The sequence below is a fragment of the Acanthochromis polyacanthus genome, chromosome 5 (genome assembly GCF_021347895.1).
Source record: "Acanthochromis polyacanthus isolate Apoly-LR-REF ecotype Palm Island chromosome 5, KAUST_Apoly_ChrSc, whole genome shotgun sequence".
Lineage (NCBI taxonomy): Eukaryota > Metazoa > Chordata > Actinopteri > Pomacentridae > Acanthochromis > Acanthochromis polyacanthus.
Window position 1 is genome coordinate 19,746,858 of NC_067117.1, and position 23,822 is coordinate 19,770,679.

The following is a 23,822-nucleotide window of genomic DNA, read 5'->3' on the forward strand; positions in this document are numbered from 1 at the left end:
TTTGGATATTGAGTTTATCCATGGTCAGTTTCGATAATTTTTCAATTAAGCCCTTGTCAAGTCACGGATGAAAGAGCAAGACTTTTCTTCTATGCATGAAGTCCCCATGATGCATTTGACAAAAATATGACCTGTTAAAGTATGAATTCCTCTGCTTTGTCGTCTACCTCTCTACCGATTAATAGAGTCTCTTCTAGAGCAGAGCAGAGAGTAAACAGTAATGGAAGTTACATAATCGAGGAAAGAATCAGCAGGTTAAATGACAACCAAATAATTGTTAATTGCAGCTGTATTCCCGTCTTTCCTGTGACATAAACATGGAAGAAAAGCTGTGAGAAATTATACTAATACTTTCAGACATGAGGAGATTGACCAGGATGACATCATTACACTGGAAGGGACGGTTTCAGTGTCTCAAACCTCACTTATCTCGTCCTCTTTTACTCTTAATTGTGTTTCTGCTCTCTTTCCTGTTGTGCCATTCTCTCTTGTGGTTTTTCACATATTTTTAAATGTGTGAGCTCAGTTGAGTGTGTGTGTGTGTGCCTCATCAGAAAAGTGTGCTCAGATACTTGTCTTGTGTGTGATGCTATCGGTCCTAATGGAAGTCTAGCTGCCACGAGATAGCTCTGTCTTTCGCTCATCTTTCTCTGTTTAACTCTGCTGTCTTTTCCCAAAGGATGGTGTGATAGAGCAGACTGATAGGGTTAGAAAAGAGGGTGAGATGGATAGGGAGGTTAATGGTTTCTCTCTCCCCTCTTCTCTCCTTCCTCCCCTTTTCTTCTCAATCACTATCAATCGGCCGTACAGTCGGTCCTCCTGTTGCTTGACAGTGATTGGGGCGGAAGGATGTGGCTGTGACTGATTGTCATGGAATGAGTCCAATCAAAAGCTGGCATGGCCCGCGGAGCTGCTGCAAGTGGCACACTGTACTCAGTCTCGTGCCTTAACCAGAAGCCACACTGGGTAAAACAATGAAGTGTCGCTCATGCATGACAGCACAGGGAATTGTTTTGAATTTGAGTCAAATCTCTTTTCAGATTCATGCACAGCAGGGCTCATCAGAGCGGGTTATGAAGTATCAAATGGGGAAAAGCTGAGTGGAAAAGTGACATCGCACATTTTCCTCCAGTGCTCGTTGTGAGAAATTTACTAAAGGGAAGAGCATGATACTGATAAATACAACGGAAAGGATATTTGTGAATAAGAACTAGGGCTGCAAGTCTTTTTAAATTTTTATTTAGTCTTTTTTTCATATTATTGGAAGTTTTCTGGATGCAAAATGTGAAAAAAGTTCCCAGAATCCATTTTGAAAACTAATTTGAAACTTCTAGATGTGTCCTGCTTACCATGAACATCACTACTCACCCTGTATATGGAGCTGTACAGTGTCTTCTTTAGCTTTCATCTCTTAGAGTTTCTCAAATATGAAAAGACGATCCTCGTCTTTTTCTAAGTTAGAGACTTCACTCTTCTGGAAAAACTACATGAAATGTGTAGGCATGGAACTTCAAAGAGGTATAAATTCCTTTACATTGATCTGATGGGAAATGAATAGGTTGGCTCACTTTTCTGTAAAAGTTGTGTTGACATTCTTACCAGGTCAAAGCTCGTAATATTTCTGTATCACTTTCTACACAGCTCAAATTTGAACTGCATCCAGTCATATTAACAGATAAGCACACACAAATGAGTTTCTTTGAGCTGCATGAAGTTTTAGTGCCGAGATTGGTCCAAAAACATGAAACAGAGCACAAAAAACAGCTTGTTCTAAAATCATGAAATACCTTTATCAGTCACTTTGCTCTGCAGTTTCAAATCTATTATGAACTATGGTGTCCGTAGAAAAAAACCTTTCTGTGATGAAAACAGACTGACATGGAAAACTAAATTCAATCTTGATTTTGACAAAAGATTTTCAGGACATTTTTTTTCTTCCAGCTGTTTGTAGGAATTTTTCCTCTGAATTGACTGAATATCTGCTGCATCAAACAGCAGCACAATCTATATCCATATTTTAATTTTACTGTTGCTAATGTAGTATGTAGATTATCGTCACAAGCGGGCAGAATTTTCATTGTTTAGGAAATCCTAAATGAACTAGGCTATTAGTTATTTGTACAGTTTAATGAACTTATTAGTTTAAATTTAGTCATTGGTTTATTATTGTATTATTATGCATTGGACATCATTTGATGTACTGTCCAAGCTCATGTTTATGATAAATGCCATGTACATACTGTGGCCTGCTCCATCAGCCGTGAGGAACATAAACATAAACGTGACCTATCCCTGAATGACAGATTGCCGTCATTTTCCCAGATTGATGAAACCAGCAATGTTGCATATCCCATGTCTGAACTGGGCTCAAAAATCAGGATCTTTTTCTATGCTGCAAAGCACCCTTTTAATTCTCTATCTTATTGATTAGTTGACTAAATGTCAAGTATCTATTTCTCACATGAATCATAGTTGTATATACTGCAATGTATAGAGAAATATAGAAACATGAGCCGACATATTGATCAGATCTTCAAAGACTGTTTCCACTTCTCCTTTTGGCACAGCTTCGTTAACATGCATATTAAATTGTCAACCATTTCTCTTTATTTAACAGATTAGTTTTTTTGTTATTAAAAAAGCTCCTGTTACACTTTTTGAATGCCAGCATACACATGAGGGCAAAGCCAATCAGACAGATATTGTTTAGTCTTTCATCAGTTCATTGCCAGCTCTCCACCAACACGCTCCATCAGTGCACCTACCAAGCACGACTTCCACACAGTAACTCCAGTGAGAGCAAAGAACGAAAAGCAGCATTTGTCCTCTTTTCTCTTCTCCTGCTCTCCTCTGCTTCTCTCTGTCTGTATATATGGTGGTGGGTCGCTTGGCAGTGCTAATGGAAATGCCAGCTGTGTGGCTCCTCACTCCTCACCAAGTCCATTTACTAAAGTGACAGAGTCATTTACCAGGCAGACGGCCTCTCCCATCCTCACTTAATTAGAAGACCCCTAGGCCTGTCTACCTTAGCCGGTCACATTTACCTCTTTCTCTCTCTTTTTCTCTGTCTACAGTCTCTTTGTTCCAATTCTTTGTTTTCTGCAGTTTTTCAATCTCTGTCTCATCCTTTCTCTGTCTCAGTTTTCCTTTTTGCTCTCTCGTTCCACTTGGTTCTTATGTCTCCCCTCTTTTTCTTTCTCACATGAGGGACAGAGTATAATGAACAAATGGCTACACAAAGACTGAGGGTGTATTGACCTATTGTTTGAGATTAGCTTCTTTTGGACGGCTTAATGGGAATGTCCATGTGATGAGGATGGTGATGAAGAGGGACGAGTTTCGCACGTCTTTATTTTTCAAAGTTTTGTATGTCTTTCTTCTTTAACTCACTCTGTGTTTGTGTCACGACTGCTGATTTACGGTTGCACTTTTTTCAGAATGAACCCCGTTAAAGTGTGCCACTTTGTTGCCTGTTTTGCTGAGAAAAAAGTGTGTTTTAGAAATCAAAGCTGATTGGAAAAGAAACAGTCCTTATTAGATAATCAAGGACGAGGAGGTGACTGTTTGACTTTTGAAGCCTTTTTCATAACTCTGGTTTTATTTTCAAGCATTTTTCAAAGGTTTTTATTTGAAGGTGCTTCTATATTAGAATGAAGGTGGTTTCACACACACACACACACACACACACACACACACACACACACACACACACACACACACACACACACACACACACACACACACATAAAGAAAGCACTCCTACTGCTCTTGTATAATCTTGTGCTGGACGCCTGTGTGATAATGTACTCTATATGTGTTGCCTCATAGCGGTTTCCTTGGAGATTGGGAATTTGAGTTGTCATCTTTATTGGCCTTGAACTCGCAATATGCGCACACACAAATGGCAAATATATAAGTTGTTTGATCTGTCTCTTGTTTTCAGTGGAATGAAGTATAGATGAGAAGATCAAAACAGCATTTCAAAAGAGAGAAAACAATGGAGCAGATGAAAAATTGAGCCCAGTGAAGGAGAAAGAGGATAAGAAGATAAATTAAAGAGGCGAAATGGAGAAGGAGCTGATCAGGAGGGAGAAACGGCAAGCAAAACACAAGAATAGAGAGATAAAGATAGTGAAGAAGGTAGGAAAAGCGGCATTCACAGAAATTACTGTAAGGAGTGAGATTTCAAAGAGAAAACTAGAGATTAGAGCTATCACAGTAGGAACAATTTTCTTCTCCTGTGACACATAAAAGCATAATTTCAGACAAATGCAACAAAAGAAGCCGAAACAGCTGATCCATCATGTGATTTAAATGTTTGCTAGATCAGAACTTATTCCAAGAACACATTTCAATCTCTCATTACATGCATTCGCTCTTTTTTTTGAAAAAGTCAACCTTAAGTGAGCAATGCCTTTTATTTTCGGTGAAATTGGGCCTTTTTCCCCCCAAATTTTGCTTCCATTGCCTTTTTCTAATATAGTGCTTCTAAATGCATTATAGGAATACATCTAATAACATCTGAATTTCAACAGCAATCTAGTTTTTATGCATCGTTCAGCAAATTGAACGTGCTTCCAGATGGATTCTCAATTGGACACAATGGTGCGATTGCTGTGGCTCACTTCTTTCCATCTCTCCCACTAAATCATCCTTTGCCCGTCATCGCTCTTTTTAGCCATCTTTTAACATCTCTCCTTCCTTGTCAGTGCCAGACTCTGCCAGTCTTGTTTGCTTCCCTGCTTATCTTCAATCAGTCAACACATCAAGCCCGGCCGAGCCCGCCATTGATCTCATAAGCCCCTTACAATCCAGTCAATGCACACATGCTAAACTAGCCTTTGATATGACCTCCCCACACCTCCTGTGCACACACACACACACACTTGCTGTTCTCAACAGGTATTCCAACGGTGAATAAACTGGCTGACTTACATGGATGCTCTGGTGAGAGCCATGTGGCACTTCCATGTCAAACGAACCGTTGCTGACATGATACACTGATGCCAACATCAATTAAAGTCCCTGCAAAGTAATGACAGCAGCAATGTGTTTTGCAGCTACACTTTAACAAACTGTTGTATCTGCCCTTCTTTCTGTTTCTCTGTAATCCTGGGACATTTAGTGGCTATGTCGCTACGCGCTAAGTATTGATTTTTTTGTTCTTGCACACGGTTGTTCACCGCCAACAAAGATTAAAGTCGCAAGATGATTGATGGTTATTGAAATAATCCACCTATGGTTAATCCTCATCCTAGTTTCTGCTCCCAAGCCTCTGGATGATGGTTAAACCAAAAAAAAAAACCTGCAAGGAAAATTTGATGTATTTAATTTTCAGTTTAAATTAGGCTCATTCTCCAAATTTCCTTTTGTCTCAACCACAGCTAGTTAAGATTACAGAGTACAGTTTGGATGAAAAGAGAGAAGCAATGAGAGCCACGCGTTTATGAGATTTCTGAGAATTATTGTCTGGCAGCTGAACATTACATCTTTTTTCAGATACACAGGTTTTCTAAGCGTATTTATGGAGAGCTGACTGTGTGTGTTCTTTTCTTATGTCCTACAATTTGACCTTTAGGAGCTTCTCAGTAAAATCTAATTCCTCGACTACGGGTCCCTGAGCTACAGGATTAGAGCCGTTTGAGGTTAAGTGTTAAACAGAGGTTCAGTGGTAGTTGTTTAGGGAGGCATGGGCATTAATAATTTATGATGCAGAGTCTCAAGCAGATTTCCAAAAATAACTGGAAATAAGCAGTGATTTCTTCCACGTGGTCCCCAGACAGTATAACCCAGAGAAGAGGCTCTCTTCTGGTAGCCACCCCCTCTTCTCCTCCTCTGCTATAGACTCTCCCTGTGTTTGAATGTTAAAAAAAAAGAAGCCACAACAAGGCCAATCCTTTTATGTCTTTAGATTTTACAACCAATGAAAAGCTGCGCTGAAAGCTTTACGGTTCCTCTGGGTTTTGGGGGTGACCGTCGCAAAGCCTGTTAGCTGGACGTTTAAAGGCAGGTGATAGCGCTCTGTAAAAACAGATTGGAGGAGAAAGGTGGAAAGTTTATAGCAAAACGGAGATGTCATGGCATTGCGATACGGTCGGGGTACAGGGTTGACAACAGAGGAAGCCGGAGCGAGGAAGGAGAATTGAGTTACAGCAGTGGATGGTATTGTAAATAAGGAGATGGCAAGAGAGAGGAGATGGCGGGCTTGGTTTATAAGGTCATTTAAAGGAGTAATGTGGCGCGCTGTCTGGAATTGGCTTTCATTAAAAGAGCCATCGAGAGAGACAGGAAGAGGGAGACAGAAGAAATGTGTGCTTGTGTGTGTGTGTGTGTCTGTGGGTAGGCAGTGTTTCTAACACACCCGCAAACACACATTTTCCAGATCTACATGCACAGGTACAGTCTCAGCCCCTGTAACGCGTTTTATATCCCCACTGGGGAAAACAGCCGTGATAGGTTCCTAAGACATCAACAGCTTTGCAGCACTACCGCTCACTAGAGCCCATGAGGTCCCCAGCACCACTAGTACACGAACAATCGTGAACAATAGGCCATATCTATCATTACACAGGGTAGTGATAAGGTTATGCTAGCTCACCAAGGACCCATAGTTAGTATGATTTATGTGGACCATTGTCCTTAATCACAGCCATGATGATTTATGGTGAAGCGAGGGGAATTGGTTGGCGTCAGTGATATGAGGAACATACCATTCTTCCCCATCTCCATTCTCTCTCCCTTTTTTTTGTTAAGTCATAAAGTATATGAAAGACATCCTGCGAGGTGTCAAATCACATATCGTCAACTCCAGCTGCTTTTCTCTCATCCATCTATCCATCACCCCTTCATTCATTCACACGCCTTTTCTCCCTCTCATTTTTTATTATCAAAAGCACCCCGATCCCTTGTTCCATCCTTCTTTCAGCTCTCCTTTCAGATGAAAACTATACTCATACGGTGTGACAGTGACACATAGCAGGCGTCTGCCACCATATCCCATCTACTCAGCACAATGTCCTCGCCAATTCGCCCCACGAGTGTCTTCCATTACACGTCGCTTTTCCTTTATTCATCCATCCAGCTTGCATTTCCAGTAGATGACCACCTCCTTCTTTCCCCCTCCAGTCCCCACCATTGCTCGTTTGCAGCATTTCATCCGTCTTACTCTCTGGGCAGAAAGCCAGCCAGAAAGCTACTGTACTGAGGTCTGTATTGACTTTAGACTGGAGGAGTAGCTGCATGTTTCTGTCAGTTGAATGAATGAATGAATAAATGAGATGCTTAGGGAAGGATGGTGATTGTGGGCAGAGATACGGGCCCAAGGAACATGGAAGTAAAGAGTAATTATATACTCACTAGAAGAATAAAGTAAAGGAAGAAAGAGATGTGTTGGCACACAATGTTAAGTTTTTTGTTTGTCTGCCCCCTGTGCGATCCTTCAAAAAGCCCCAAAGTTGCTCTTCTGCAAGGCATTTAAGAGCATAAATGCATTTCATCGTGTCACATGTATCTCTTGTCTGTGTTGCACTTAAAGCTCGCAGAAGAAACGAGGCTCCAGTTTAATATTTCATTGCTGCATTCCTTCATCCACCTGGTTTCTGTCCTCCAGCCAACCACCTTCATCTCTAACCTCAGGCCTCTGCTGTTTTTTCCATGTGTTTTCTTTTCTCTTATCATTGCATACATCACTCTGGCTACCCCCTCCTGTCCCCGCCTCATAGAAAAGAAACACACAACTGTAGTCCTTGCATACCACTCAAATGAAGTTCTCATGGTTAAATCAGTGTGTGTGTGTCCAGGCTGTATTAGTGTTACCCAGGGGTAGAATTGTTAAATGCTGTTACTTACTGATCAGCTGGCTCCCTTTCAGCTGCATGATTTAAAACTTGCCTGGAGTGGCAACTTGATACACGCTCTCACACACATCGTGAAACGGGGATCAAGCAGCTCGTCAACTTGGGGCCCGTCGGTGAAGAAAAGTTGAATGTGGCGCTGACACCCGCAACACGTGCACACACATGCACACGTGCTTGCTTTGTTGCACACTTGCATTCTGCACATATGCTAACAATCTGTGTGTCACATTTAAACACTCTCAATCTCTTGTGAATATCTTGAAATACACACAGACACACGTTCCGACCCACTGGGGCCATGTTGTGAACCATCTGTCATCACCTTTAACTGGAGTGAAGGGCTAAACTTGCACGTCTCGTTTTGTGGGCAACATCTGTAGCCTATCATCAAGCTTGTACATCCAGTGTTGCTACGGGTGACACATACATGCACACACAAACACACACAACCAGTCATGTCACATTGGTCTTGCTGCATAAGTTCTGTACAGACACTTGAATTCTCTCTTTCATACATGTACACACACACACACACATGCTGGTGGTCTGTCCTTCTGCTCCTCTGCCTCTCACTGCTTTTTGAGGTCACCTGTCAATCACAGCACTGTTGCCGCGGTCACCTGTCAGGTGTCCCAGCATGCATTGTGAGACCTCTGCTGTGCATGCTTGACTGGAGGCTGTCACACACTGCCGGACCCGGAATCACTCACCAGAACACACACATGCTCACAAACACACACTTCTCACTGACTTGCTCACTTCCATCCCTCTCGGGAACACACACACACACACACACACACACACACACACACACACACACACACACACACACACACACACACACACACACACACACACACACACACTCTAGCTGTTTGCTGAGCACATGTTTTAACTTGAGTGACTCTGATAAGCTGTCAAAGTCTCATCACCATGCGGCCGAATGTACCGTTCTTTGTACAATTTTGATTCCAAAGATACTAATTTTCCCTTCATCACCTCCCTGCTCTCTCTGTCTGTCTGACTCTCTGTCTAGGTGGTGCGAGTTCCAGTGGAGAGCTGCGAGCAATACACCACTTGTGGGGAGTGTTTAGGCTCCAGAGATCCTCACTGTGGATGGTGTGTTCTCCACAATGTGTAAGTGCTGCACACACTCATGCACACATTAACACACTCCACCCTGGCACCCTTCATGTGGTATGCAGCCAGTTGCACTGCATAGTAGATAATTGTAAAAGAAGTGTTTGGGTGTTTAAGATCAGCAGATCGTGTTGGAGTGGAAGCACCGGCCTGAATAGTTACACATTATGCTCATGAGGCTTTTGACACAGACGCTTGTCAATACTGTGATGTCCAGAAGTGCCATTTATTGAAATGGAGTTAATCTGAACAAAAAGAACTACCTGTATTTTCAACACCTTGTTAAAGCTTTATTGAAAGACCTTGTACTTGGTTATGCAATTACAATTTATAGAAGAAATCAAAGTGTTACAACTGCTACATACATGTTGTGTAAGTCTGCCAACTCGTTACACCTGTTAATAGAACATACATTAGAACAGCTCGGCGCCCTGCATAATTGCCACTTGGTGGTATTTAACTTGTTTTGCTGAGTGTGAACATGGTTTAGTACACGAGTACTTTTTGATGCATTTAAGCAACAGATTTTAGAATTAGTCACTTCCAGTGTTGGTGTTTAGTTTCTGGATTAGACCTTGTTTAGAGTTAGATATGCAACAGTGTGCGTGGAGATTTGCAGTTTGGAAAACCAAGCTTATCGCTCATGACTGCGGTGATACAGTTAACACTGTTATTCTGTAATCTCTCTAATTCTCTCCCTTTGACTGGAGGGTTTGTGTGTACACAAAGGAGAGTGTGAGAATAGTTGCATGTTTCTGAAAGGTGACAGGATGTTAAACCACATTTGGAAAGCCTGAAGCGTTTGGCATAATGCCATCTCTCGGTGCATTAACCCTTTAAGCTTCAGTGTACCGCCGGCGGTACACCTACTAATTTGCATAGGAATTTCAAGAATGTCCGACGGCCGCAAACGCGCTTATACAAACACTATACACCGATGGAAAGCTTAGATTCTCATGAATCCGCCGGTATAAACCTCTTTCAGATGCGATTACCACAGCGGGTGAGAAAAACACATTTGTCCGACAAAAACAAATATTCATCCATCCGTTCTCTATACACGGCTTCAATGCACACAGCGCGACTCACATTTCCGGGTTCATTATTATACACAAAAAAAAAGATTCCACAAAAAACGGTCATAATCCAACCTTTTACATCAGATGACACAAGCCAGTAAACTATTTTGTCCAAAACATGTCCTGAAGTCGGTATAAAATCCCCGAATCGGTCCTTTTCAAGGAAATGCACCTCGCGATGCCCGTTCAATATTCCCCGTATTTTTCGTAATTTTTTTTATTTAAAAATAGAATATTAGCGATTTTTTGTACTGAAAACGGCTGGAATTGACTGAAGCTTAAAGGGTTAATTAAACTTACAGTACATGTCACCAACCTGTCTCTTGTCAAGGTGTACACACACATCACTAGTCTTTCTCCATTTTAACAACGAGGTGACACACACAATCAAGATGGATTTGCACTGGTGATATCCCTTCATTTAGGCTCCTGTTTACCCTGCATCTTAAATGCAGCTTGCTCATTTTCTACCTGATAGTGCCAGATCTGGCTAAGGGCCTTTGCCGACATAATGGGCATGTATTAATAGGCAAATTATTTATAGGCTTTGTCTCAGCCTGCTGGTACTTTTAACCACATCCTATTAAGAGCCATGGTAGTTTCAATCAGCAGTGAAATTGAACAAGGAATACACACAGACACATACATGCAGGTGTTTCTTGGCAAACAGACACACCTAATTCACACAAATAAACAGTCACACACCAGAGGAGCAGCAGAAGGAAAAGAGGCTCATAATGAGAAAACGTGTACATACCTTTGCACATTTCTGCTAATGCCTTACAGTGTGTGTGTGCGTCAGGGACTCTCAGGGGAGCGGTTGGCGACAGCTTTTTCTTCCAGAGTGTGAGTGAAGGCTAACTAAATGAGGGAATGGGGGGAGCTGCTGTACAGAGAAGGCAGTTAGCATTTTTTTCCGCCTCCCTCTTATTGTTAAGGCCTTGCAGAGCGCCGCATCAGCACTTTCTTCTCACCACTGGGACCAGTTGTTGTTAGCACGAAGGTGAAGTGATAGCTAATGCATTATGAATAGCTAATAGTAAAACTGCTACCATACAGGCCTGTATGCTGATTTTTAGCACGATCAGTTGGCTTGTAATAAGTGGGGGGGAAATTGCTGACCCCATTGATATGCAGCTGGTACGAATTGCATCATTTTTACGGTTGAGGGAAACGTTAACGATTGCCTGTATATCTCCTGAGAAGTTTGGATTGTGCAGGCCTGTAAACTGAAAAGATGAGGGAGACTGGATGCTCATGTTGCTTAGTAGTTCCTGCACAAGTGTCAGTGCCAATAAGGTAATGATGTAAAGGCCCACAGTAATGGCTGGGAGAAGCTATTAGCCTATTTGTCTTTTATTATTGCTCCCATTTCTGTGTGACGGTGATGGCTGTGTGTGTTTATCATCTTAATATGATTGTCATATTAGCTTAACAGTTGCTCATGTCCTCGCTCTCTTCTCTCCTTCTCTCACCTCGTCTCACTCATCTGCTCACACCTCCTCTCCTCACCTCTGATCTTCACATTCCTCTTTCCCGTCTTTCTTTCCCTGCTCACTAGATGTTCACGTAAGGACCGCTGTGAACGAGCAGGAGAGCCACAGAGGTTTGCCTCTGACCAAAGGCAGTGTGTGGAGCTGACTGTTCAGCCAAGAAATATTTCTGTCACCATGTCTGAAGTCCAGGTATGTATTTTCTTCTGTATTACCCCAGCTTTTAAACACGCAAAAAGAACAATATGAACACTCTAGGAAGACAAAGGCGTTAGTCCTCAAGCAGAATTTGGGAGAAATCCACTCATTGACTTGTGGTGGGGCTTTTATCCAAAGTGCTTTACAATTCACTACTCATTCACCTATTGACACACACATTCACGCTCCAGTGACAGTGTGCTATCATGCAAGGTGCAGACCTGACCAGCAGGAGCTATTTGGCTTTCACTGTCTTTCTCACAGGCTCGTGGACAGGAGCAGCTGTGGATAGAATTGTAGGTTTTGTGATCAACACGATTGTCCTTCTTTCAGGTGGCAAGTTAGATGGTTAGATTAATACGACTGTTGTATTACTTTAAGTATAAGGCTACAGCCAGCTGCAAGTTGCACAAAACTGATAGTTTCACTTGTTCACTGGTAGTAAAATCAGCCTACTGAAGCCTATTTGGTTGATGTATTGGTTTGTACAAAAACCAAAGTATAAGAGAGTTATATGTCCTACAAGGCTGCATACGATGGGAACAATTGAATTCTGCTGTCACGTGTAAAGGCAACTAAGGATATCCTGATCAAGATTTTTTTTTGCCCCCAATCCAATCTGACTCATTTAAGATTCAATATCTGCTGATATCAAGTCCCAATCCAGTACCATTTTACTAGACAATACACACTTCATGACAAAGTCTTCTGCAATGGTTAGTGACCTCCGGCCAGGGCGCCTATGTTAAATCAAGCTGGGATCAAGCATAATAGGGTTCTTGTAGCCCAGTGGTTCATATGATGACTGTCTTTGCGGCTCATATCGTGTGACTGTGGCTTAAAATAGCAACATCAGCTCAGGTCAAATGTCCAGTGTGCTCAGTTTTAATACAAATTAATCAGTGATTGACTGACGTTCCTGCATTAGTAAAAATATTTTTGCATTCATGAAACGTGCATGACAATGGATGTAAGCAAAAGATCAGGCTTTGGTTCATATTAAAGAACCCTTAAATTGGAGTAAATGATGTTCAGACTTCTCTTGTATATTAGTCATGGAAAATTACAACCCTGCAAGTTTTCTTTTTGCATGGCGCAGCAAAATAAAGTTGTAACGTAGATTTCGAGTTCATTTCCCTTACTTCTTATTTCATTTCCTGTGATGTGACTATTGTGCTTGCGCATGTCATGGTACCGATGCTGAAACTATATATTGTGCAATCCCAATATGCTCTATTATTTCTTATTATGATTAAGTTGCTACGCAATCAGCAGAGACTCTGGAAAGTTACTGGTGACATCTAAGAGGTAGCTACTATTAACCTGCCATTTCTCAAAATATCAAACTAAAGTTAGTCTCTACTAAAAATGGCTTACGCTGCTCCCATAAAGCATAAATGTGTCTGAGCTTATATGCAGCCAGTTTATTTATTAGCTGTGTCACAGCTTGTGTCTGCTCCCTGCAAACCTTGCAAAGACAGAAGTCTGCTGCTCCGCGTTTTTACCATATCATTACCTTTATGCATTGAGTTTGTTTTTGCTGGAGTTGCAAGCTTAAGTAAATTGTTGAAAAATACTTTACTGCTTGAAATGCCATACAAGCAGAATATTTATGTACCTATTATTTACTTTCCTCCTTTATATAAGACGGGAAAAATAAGTTGATTAGTGATCTAATAACGTCAGCTAAAGTCAAGAACAGAGTTTCTGTTTTTATTGTTTGAAATGCCCTCAGTAGCAAACACAACACTGTGTGGATAATCATTGCAGGAAAAGAGGAAAGAAAGCCAGACAGATTACACTGTGTACCTCTGGAGCTACTGTACATTGTTTGCTTCTATCATTCTGTTCCAGTTCATTTTTGCAGTGGACACTTATCTTAACTCATGGAATGTCATTGAATTTTTTCAGAATTTTACATCAAGAATGTAACTTTTAAGCAAGTTCATGCAGAATTAATGAGAAATTAGCTTTTTATAGTCTTGCCGTCTATATTATGAAAGTCTGTTAGTGTGTGTGTGTCAGAGCTCTCATTCTGTCACAGGCTCCTCAGTGTAACCAGATAGATTTGACTGATTACAGTTTGCCTCACTTTCTTTCCGCACATTAACACGTACACATTAACCTTGCTGTAATAGCTGCTGCAGTGACTGATGCACACATGCATACACACAACTACTCACTCTTTTATTCCTGTTGCTGTCACACATACCCATACTCCCCATCTCTCCCAACGCCCATTAACCCTCATGTCATATCTTATAACAATCCATGTACACCATGTCCTTCCATTGATCTTGCACTGATTGTCTCTCTCCCTGCCTCTGTAGCTGGTCCTCCAGGCTCGTAATGTGCCCGATCTGTCAGCTGGGGTCAACTGCTCCTTCGAGGACTATGTGGAGACGGAGGGACGGATACAGGGTGGACACATCTTTTGCATGTCTCCTTCCATCCGGGACATCGCCCCGATCACTATGAACAAAGGTTAGGGCAAGAAGGGCGCTGGGTGATGAAGTCATTGAGGAGTGACAACACTGGGCTGGGAGTGTGGCATAATGAGGCGTTTCATGAACTTTTATTTGTCATATTTGTCCTCACTTCTCGTCATATTTCCCACTCTTTTTATGTCACGTTCTTATCTTCCTCTTCTCCTTTTGGCCCCTCTATGCCATGATATTCTATATATTCATCACCATGCACTGATATCTCTCCTCCCAAGGGATATTTTTTCTCTACGTTGAAACAGGAGAAATCAAGAGCTGTGTATTCAGCAGAACAGAATTTTGTTATTACCAGTTGATTTGCCTAGTGTGTCTATATTCAGATTTCCTTGTCATCACCAATAATGGCCACCCATTCCCGTTCAAAGACCCGAACACAAGTCCAGATTCATCTACTGAAAATAGAACTGTTTTTGAATTCCCATTATCATGCATTATGCACTGTTGTCAGTTTCATTTTATTTATTTTTTCCTTCTAAACGACTGGCTCTGCTCTTAACTTTTTTTTTTCAAAGCGGTAGCTTCAGTGTGGTTTACCGTCATATTTAAAAATATCTGCATCTTTATTTATTTTCTTGCAGAGTCTGTGCACCTGTTTCATGTCCAATTCTGTCACACTACAAAGACGAATAAAACTTGTTTCAAAGGACTGAAAACATGTCAGATAGTGTGCTCTAAGTTTCCTCAAAGCGACATCTCAGTAGTTCTTCAGCTGAGCCCATTATGCCCCATTATGAGTTCTCATCAGCTCTGGCATCCAAATACTGATTGGTGCTGCTATTTTTAATGCCACCCTACTGTGGGTATGACATGAGGAGTGTGTTGCTAAGCTACACTGTGTCTTGATATGCGTGTGTTATCCACTGAGGTCACACAAGTGGAATTCAAAAGTGTCACTTTGTGTCGATGAGCAAGATGTTTCCATATACACCCTCATTTCACTGTTACTAAATTAATTATTGAGTGTTATTTTTGGGACGGTTGCTCATCTATTTAAGTTATGCTCCTGTCTAAAACTCTAAAGGTACAGAAAATAATCTTATTCTTTATATATTTTCTAATGTCTGTCATACAGGTGACAAGCGGGTGGTGAAACTTTACCTCAAGTCCAAAGAGACGGGCAAGAAGTTTGCCAGCGTCGACTTTGTCTTCTACAACTGCAGCGTCCATCAGTCGTAAGTTACAGTGACTGAATATTTTTGCTCTAATTTTCTTATTTTTGTCTCATTTTAGTCTTTTCCCTCTTGTTCTTTCAAGAAACAGCCTCTTTGTCCAGTCTCCCTTTGGGCTGCCTCATGTTATTGTCCATGAGAGATACAGTTAGACACACACACACACACACACACACACACACACACACACACACACACACACACATTCATCCATCCCACCCCCGACTCTATATCCCACTCTGACCTCCACAGAAGGCTTGTGTTACATTTGGAGTGAAAAATCAAATGTGCCGTATATGAGAAACGATTGGGATATGAGATGGTAATTCTAGTCCTTTTTTTTTTTTTTTTATCAAAACCCACAACACACGCTAATGATACTTCTATGATTAATTCATTACACAGAGGTCTGTCGTAATGGCTCCCAATCACAGATTCTAACCTCATTTATGGCTTTTTTTTCACCACTTGAAAAAACAGATACTTCCAGCTTTTTGAGCACTTAGATTATCCGTCCGGTTCTTATTTACACAAGAAAGACAGTATCAAATGGTGTGAATGAAATCTGGTGCCTTTTGCGATGAGTTAGTCTCCTTCACGCCCCAGATGCCCTCCACTCTCGGCCCGATTGCAGTTCACTGCCTCCTCTAATCCACCTTCTGCTGAAAATCTCTGCCACCCATAGAGCCACACCCACAGGTCAATCCTACCACGAGCACGATGCACCCTGCCGAGGTATAAGAATCCTCCAACTCCTCCACCCGGCCCCACACAATACCTTCCTCCCCCGGTCCATCCATGGCTGATCCAGGGGAGGCTGAAACTTCTGTTGGGGTATTAGCCTTGGGGCAGCAGATGGCTTGGAGGCCCCTGGGGTACCACAGGGCTCCATCCTGGCTTCCCTCTGGATGTTGGATGAGCCTCCTTTGAGGATTGTCCACAAACACACATGGACACACGCATATACATGCAGAGAGACGCCTCTCTCCACTCTGTCGCTTACACCTCGTTGAAGCCCTGACTGTCTCGGACACCTAATCCGCTATTGTGACCTTTAACCCAGCTCCCCCCCGTCTCCCTGACCTTGTACACAAATCCCCTGCCACAACAACGATGATTAGCTCAGCTGGTTAAGGGTGTGGTGGTTTACAATGTCAACTCATGCTTAATTCATCTCCCACAAGGACAGTGTTGTGTTTGCTCTGCCTGTCAGTGTTTCTTACCCTCTAGGATACACTCAGATGTAAATCACTTCGTGTTAAAATAGACACAATTAAAACGTGGCGCCACATTAAAATCCCTGATATGCCAATGAACGCACAAATCAAGTGTTACAAATATATGAGAAGTGACGCAGACAAGAGAGTCGGGCATTTGAAGATATTAGCCCAATGAACTCTGATTAAATCCGCTCCCTGTACTGATCTAATACAGCCTCCGAGTGATGTAATGGACATGTTTAATGAAGTTACAGATAGGGCACGTTGCATCTTCTGCAGCTACTCTGATGGCGAAGAGAGATGCTGAGATAAGAATCCCATTTGGAGCTGGCACTCTGTCCCGCATACCCGTTGTGCCCCCCAGGCGTCAGTGTGTGTAGTCTGATGAGATCAGACTGGTAATGTCGTTGGCGTAATGACTTCAGGCCCGTGCGGCCTCATGCAAGGCCCTGTTTCCAGAACACTTGGTCATTCTTTACAGAGCTTAGTTTTCCTCTAATGGGCTTAGACTCAAAATACTTGAGGCTTTTCCACTGTGGAGGAACCAGACATTCTTGAAACAAGCAGCAACTGATTTCCAAGCAGAACCACGATTCATTTGCTGTGAATTAATTCCCATGCATCTGCTGTTCCAGGCTCATACGGAGCTCCCGAACCCCGTCTGGAGGTGCATAGCGGTCATTTTGACACTGTCTTATGGAACGTGAGAAATAGATTTGACACTGGAGTTACTCGGCCACGTTTCTTAATAGTTTACTCTCACACACCGACACCCAACCCCTGATCCTCAAAAAGACATGCCCCTCCTGCTTATTTACTCAACTGATTACGTCGTGGCCCTTGCCTTTTCAAAAATGCCATAAATTTGCATAGTGGTATTAATCTAATTAGAATTCCCGCTGTTTCAGTTTAAGGGTTGCCGAGATTGAAATAGAAAATCACCCACGGCCATGATTGCTCCTTAATTAAATATTTCCATACGATTTTTTTTAATTCCACAGCCTCCATTTAATAAAGATGGAGAGTATAGCCTGGAAATGAATTGGGGTTTAAATGTCTGCATAAGGCTGTGTGAAGCACCTTTTCTTGCTACGGTTAATTTGGTTTGGGCAATGACTGGGTCATTTGTTGTGTGATGAAGGGTATTCATAGAAAAATAGGGAGAAATGGTATATTGAATGTCATAGAAAGAAAGAGCCTGGCTTTTTGACGGGGAAAAATGTGAGAAGCTTTGAACTGAAGGAAAGACAGTGGAGGAATAAACTTAAAAAGATTTTGAAGAATTGTACAATGAATTCCAATCAGTTCACATAGATTTCCTGTAAACTACTCACTCAGACATGCATTAATAGAATTATGTTCATGAATACTAGTCCCTAGGTGTTTTATCAACCCCTCTCAAATTTTAAAGGGATCCAGTAATGATAGGATAGACTATTCTAGAGGACCGTTAAATTATTCACCTCCACTCCTTTGAAATGAATGGTAGCCAATAAATAACTCATTTTGCCAAGTGCAGGAGTGTCAAATGCTCCTCGCTAGGAGAGCAGATTGTATTTAGCTCTCCAAACTGACCAAGGAGAGGAGAGAGGAGGAAATCACAGTCCATTGTGTTTGGCCTTGAAAAAACACTGCTGATCCAAAGCAAGCGTATCTCGATTAGCATCTGAATATGAACGGATTAAATTAGCATTATGAGCATGGCCATATGAGGAGCGTGTCTCCGGCCGTTCAAAGCCTATGAGTGGCTACAGGCGATGGGGAGCGACAGGAAGGAGCAATAAGGAGATACTGGGGGTCTGATGAAAGGAGCCCACCCCTGGACAAGAGAATCGAACGTCCTCAAACGGCCCTGGGTGGGCATTTTCTTTAAAGGGTCTGCACCCAGGCTAAAATAGAGACTCTGAGATCCTAAAGCAGCTCGTGACAGGGGGTCCTGGTTACTTCAAGGAACCAAAGAGTGAGCTGTAGGGGGTTGTCAGACAGGGCTTCCTGCTGGCCTTGGGGGGCTCACGGAACGGTACCATCTTTTATTTCAAAGAACGTGATCATAAAAGTTGCACAAAGTTGGCTCTGGTTACCTGCTGATATTTTGCTCGTTATATACAAAGTCACCGGAACACTAACGAGGTTGATTTGGCATGAATAAAAGATAAAAGTCAGATAAAAATGGGTGTTATTGAGGCTCAGCGACAGATGTGTTGACGGGTAGGAGCTACTCCCTATACATTGTACTGTTGGCTGTTTGGTTGTGGTTGCCTGCTGAGCTAAGTTGCTGTACTGTATTTTGATGAGCACTGATCCACTGGTGGGCCCCTAACAAAAGAAAAGACTCTTTGACATTTAAAACAGTGGTGGTTACAGAGCGAACTAACACTAACAAGCTGCACAATGAGCCCGGCTAGCTCACCTCGTGTTCACTTCTCTTACATCAGTAATGTCATCTGCTCTTTTGTTCGGTATTGACAGCCTTTTTTCTGTTTCTTACCAATTCCCTGAGGACCAAACAATGAGCAAAAATCCCAGTTCTGCTCTTTGAGTCTGAACACTATATGCTAACCTAGCGTAGCCTAATCGCTTTCCCTCCATTTGTTGGCAACATTGACAAATCTCCTATTTGCTCTTGTGCGGTATTAAGAGGCCTGTTATTTCCTTAGCTGCACATCTTTCATTCTAAATGGACAGCTTCTGTCAGCACAATGCTAAATTGGTCAATTAAAGCGGCAGTGGGATTGAATTAAGCTCCAGCCTCTGATCTCGCTCAAAAGGAGAGGGGTCTGGGCTGGAAACGATCGCTTAAAGTGTGCACCTAACAAACGAGCGGCCCTAATTGATCCAAATGAATCCACGTCTGGGTTTGATGGATTCATATATGGGCTCCATCTCAGAGCTCAAGAGTTAAAGCCCTAATTTTTCATGCGGATGAGGGGAAGGAAAGCCAGCATTTTACACAGGGTTAAAACACACTTGAGAGCTTGTCAGGAGTGTGCTCATTGCAGTTCGCACAGATGCGCAATTTTACACCTGGCAGATGTGGCTGAATACAAATCAGCCTGCTGACTTTCTTGCAATGACTGTATTAAATGTAATATTTTATTATATTTCCAATAAACCATATGTTCACACAAACCTCAATGGCTAAATGAGTCACACAGAGGAAAATCTCAAACCAAACTGCACGGCGAAGACAAAAGGCTTTACTAAGCTTTGTAATAAAATGAAACAGTTTTATTTGTTAACTCATAATGGTTACATTAGATAATGCCGCGCACATAAATGAGATACCAAGTGGCTTAGCATCTCTCGAGGGCTGAGAGTGCACCAATAACGTGAAGCTGTGTTGATAAACTATGCACTTAAACCTGTCTGGCTCTCCTCCACGGGTCCCTTTGGATGTGCATACACACACATATAGGGCCATAATCATTTCCCAACTTCCAACCTAATGTTTCCTCCCCCTCTCATGAGACGCCTCTCCCCCCCTTTTCTCCCCCTTCTCTCTCACGATACCTGGCGTCTACACCTCTGTCAGGGAAATCCACCTGCTTTTGATCTCTCTTTCTCTCTCTATCTTTCCCTCTCTTCTTTCTCTCGTCTTTCTTTCAGCTTGTCTATCTGCACCTCGCCTCCACTAAAGCAGGTGAATTTAAAATGGTGGAGCGCTCTTAGCCCCGCGGATGAAAGAGAGCTTTAGACAAAGAACAGGAAGAGAGCAAATGAAAGAGAGATGGAGGGACAGAAAGAAAGAAAGGCTTACAGCTAAATGGATTGAGAGAATGAAACAGAGGTATAGAAAGCGGGGAAATGTATGCAGAGAGTAGGTCAATTCTGAGGGAGATCATTGAGCGTGTAGAAGCAGCAAGCGATGGACAGTTACAAGCGAGTGGGGTGTGATGAATGAGGGAAGTAAGGGGGAGAAAGAGGTTAAGACAGTTGATAGATCAGATAAAAGATGGGGCAATGAAAGGTGAGAGGAAGAAAAGAAGGTTGCAGAGAGGATGGGAAAAGTTCAAACCTGACATGAGACAATAGAGAGGCATTTAGACAGCTAAAGGAAGGTGGTGTGTGAAAAAATCAAGAGCACAGATTTAAATACGAAAATGCAGCATGGTTCAGTATTTACATATCAGTGTAGACGGAGCTATATCAGTCAGTACTGCTTCTCCCAATGCTATTATTTCACAATTCATAACTGAATCTCAGTCCTGTTTCTCTGCTTATTTGAAGTTATTTTCACTCTGCTGCTCTTTCTGCCCTGCCATACTCTTTAGGATAAGCAAACGTGATTTTACAAAAAATCCTGGCACACAAAATGACATAATTGGGGGACAAGCTGTCCACATTATGAAACAAAACCCGTCCCAAACATAGCCTACTCAATGTGCACTCCAAACTCACTCTAAAGTTGGACCTGCCGCTGTATTCCTTACTTCATTGCCCTTGTTCAGTGAATAGATGATGTGGTAGACAGAGAACAAAATGAAATGCAGACCTCCTCACACGTTTGTCAGTCTTTGAAGGAATATAATGATCATGACACCGTCTCATCCTGTCCTGCTGTTCCTCTTCTTTTCTCAAATGAAGCTGTGATGCAGTGCAAAGACTAACTGAGACTGAAGTCAGAAAGCAGGTGACTCCGCTAACTCTCCATCTCCTCTCATCTCTCTCTATTTTAGCTGCCTTTCCTGTGTAAATGGCTCATTTCCTTGCCATTGGTGCAAGTACCGCCACATGTGCACCCAGAATGCCAACGACTGCTCTTTCCAGGAGGGACGTGTCAACATCTCCGAGGTAATATTCCTGTCACTTTGTCAACAGTCATTTTTATAGCTTAATGCGGTTTTATGTGTATTTCCCCAGACATAAATGTGGGATAACTGTAACAGTGCATTTTGGTGAATGTAGTTTTTTATGGTCTATAGATGAGAAATGCAATATAGCAATGCAGCTACTCTTTTTCACATATACTGCTAATGTTTCTCCCACATGCAACCGCAAATTAGAGCAGCACATGCCCAAATGATATTCAGCTGCATACATACCTTTACCCTCGCACCTTCTGTAGCTTTTGCCTCAGGATTTCCTCACATCATCCTGCTGTGTGTGTCTGCTGTCTGTGTGTGTAGTAGTGGCTTTTGGCACAGTGACAACAGCTTGTGTACTGTGCAGCAATAACTCTGTCGTGGCCCATAAGGCCATAAGCAGGCGGGGATGAATGACTGTCTATGGAAATACTGCCTTGTTCTTACATAGCCAAATGCTGCATTAGCATAAAAGCTAATATCAATCGTGCCGAGCGGTGGCTGCAGCAGGCATCATGTGAGGCATAACAAGTGTTTGTCAGCTGCTGGAGTGTATACAGTTATATTAGTGATGGACACAGAACCGTGTTCTGTATTTACTGTGGTTTTCCCTTCTCTTTTTCTCTCTTGTGCAAAGCAAAACACTGTCCCGCATATATTACCAGACACAGAAAGATGCACTGAAATGCATCTTCTCAGTGGACTTATGGCTGTAAATCCACTGCACTCCCCAGTGACTGACAGTCATGCCTCCGCTTTAACTGACTGACGACTCACACACATAAGTGCACAATTCCACCCTATCTCCTTGTGTTTGTGGTCTGACTCTCCCTGTTATCTCTATGCAGATTAAAGCCCCCCTTGTTGGCCAGACCGATTCACCAGCCTTTATTAATTGGTCAACCTTTATCCAATTACTCTCCTCTTTATCTCTTCTCTCAACCGGAGCTGTGCAGAATCCCAAACGCTAGCATGCTAAACCACAACCTCCGCGGCTGTCCAAAACAAGACACGGGCCCAGCCTTCACGGCTCACAGAGCTAACGTTAGCGGATTAGAGCACCCATCTGCAAGGCATAGGGAGAGCGCTGGCTAGCTCACTCTGAGCTGAGAGAGGCCAGAGGGGCAACGGATGGATAAACAGGAAAGGCCTGCAGGGATGAAAAGAAAACCAGAGGAAAGCAGGATGCAAGTAAACATGTAAACTGAGTGGTAATATTGGTGCATGACAGGAAAAAGGTCTTTTGAGGTGCAGCTTGTGCCAGAGTGAGGTCGATAGAGCTGAATTAATCAGATTAGATCTACTTATTAGTTGATTGACAGAAAATAATTCAGAAGCTCTTTTAATAATTGATTGCTGTTTATCAAGAGATTTGCTAGTTCGACAAAATAGGCTGATTGCGGACATCACATGGGGTTGAAAGAAATTTAAATGTGGATTTTTTGTGGGTGTTTGGCATTTAAGAAACCAAACTGTTAATTGATTAGACAAGAAAATAACGAGCACTTTTCATTAATATGTAGCTTTAAAAAATTTTGAGAATACTTTAGATTTCTTATGGTACAGGCTATATGGAGTCTGTGGAAAAGGTATTTTTGGGGAGAATCTGCTTTGAGAAAAAAATAGGATGAGCAAGAACAAAGAGAGACAGCGTGACAAAGAGAAGGAGACAAATGGATAGAGAGGGAGATGAAGAGATTGAGGCAGTGTTAGAGTGAGGGAGGCAGCAGGAAGAAGGAAGGGATAGACGGACCAGCTGAGAGCAGCATGTGGACAGAGAGACCTCTCCTGTCACCTCGTCTGCCCAAGAAACCACCGACCACATGCTCCACTAGAGAATCCATCATCTGCACTGTCACACACACATTACACACACACAGACACAGACACCCCAGAAACACACAACCACTGCGCTTTGTGTCTTTCATGCACATAAGTGTAAACATTCTTACACTGACATGCACGCGCGCACACATGCACAGAGTCATTCATCATCCTTCTCTTAGCTGCCATATCCATTAGTTGCGCTCTCAATGCCCCAACAAGTACAGCTCTTCCTGTAGGCTAGGCTTATCCTTCTTCTCTCTAGGGCCCATCTCTCTCTACCTCATCCTTCACCACTTTGATGCTCAGTCACCCCATCTTTTTCTCATCCTTCTTTTTCTTTACCTTCCGTGCTCGGTATGTGAAATATATATTATTAAAGTAAGGAGGATGAGGACAGAAATGCGCCTCTCTTTCCTAACACCTCGTGGTTTTACCTCTTTAGCTGCTGGTATATTGGAAATAATTTGGCATGCCATCAGAGATGTGTATTTCTGTTCACAAATTCTTGCACCCTGAATTTAGACCTCAGACAAT

General features: G+C 42.4%; 1 protein-coding gene across 4 annotated transcripts in view; it reads left to right on the forward strand.

Annotated features, from left to right (window-relative positions):
• The window catches only part of LOC110955286 (plexin-A1), a 213,017-nt gene that overhangs the window by 108,680 nt on the left and 80,515 nt on the right, over positions 1 to 23,822 (forward strand). For all 4 annotated transcript variants that reach the window (XM_022200219.2, XM_022200236.2, XM_022200228.2 and 1 more), the window contains exons 5-9: positions 8,893 to 8,993; positions 11,637 to 11,760; positions 14,097 to 14,250; positions 15,343 to 15,442; positions 21,336 to 21,450. In XM_022200219.2, coding sequence (XP_022055911.1) covers positions 8,893 to 8,993; positions 11,637 to 11,760; positions 14,097 to 14,250; positions 15,343 to 15,442; positions 21,336 to 21,450 — 594 coding nt within the window. The remainder of the gene's footprint in view (positions 1 to 8,892; positions 8,994 to 11,636; positions 11,761 to 14,096; positions 14,251 to 15,342; positions 15,443 to 21,335; positions 21,451 to 23,822) is intronic.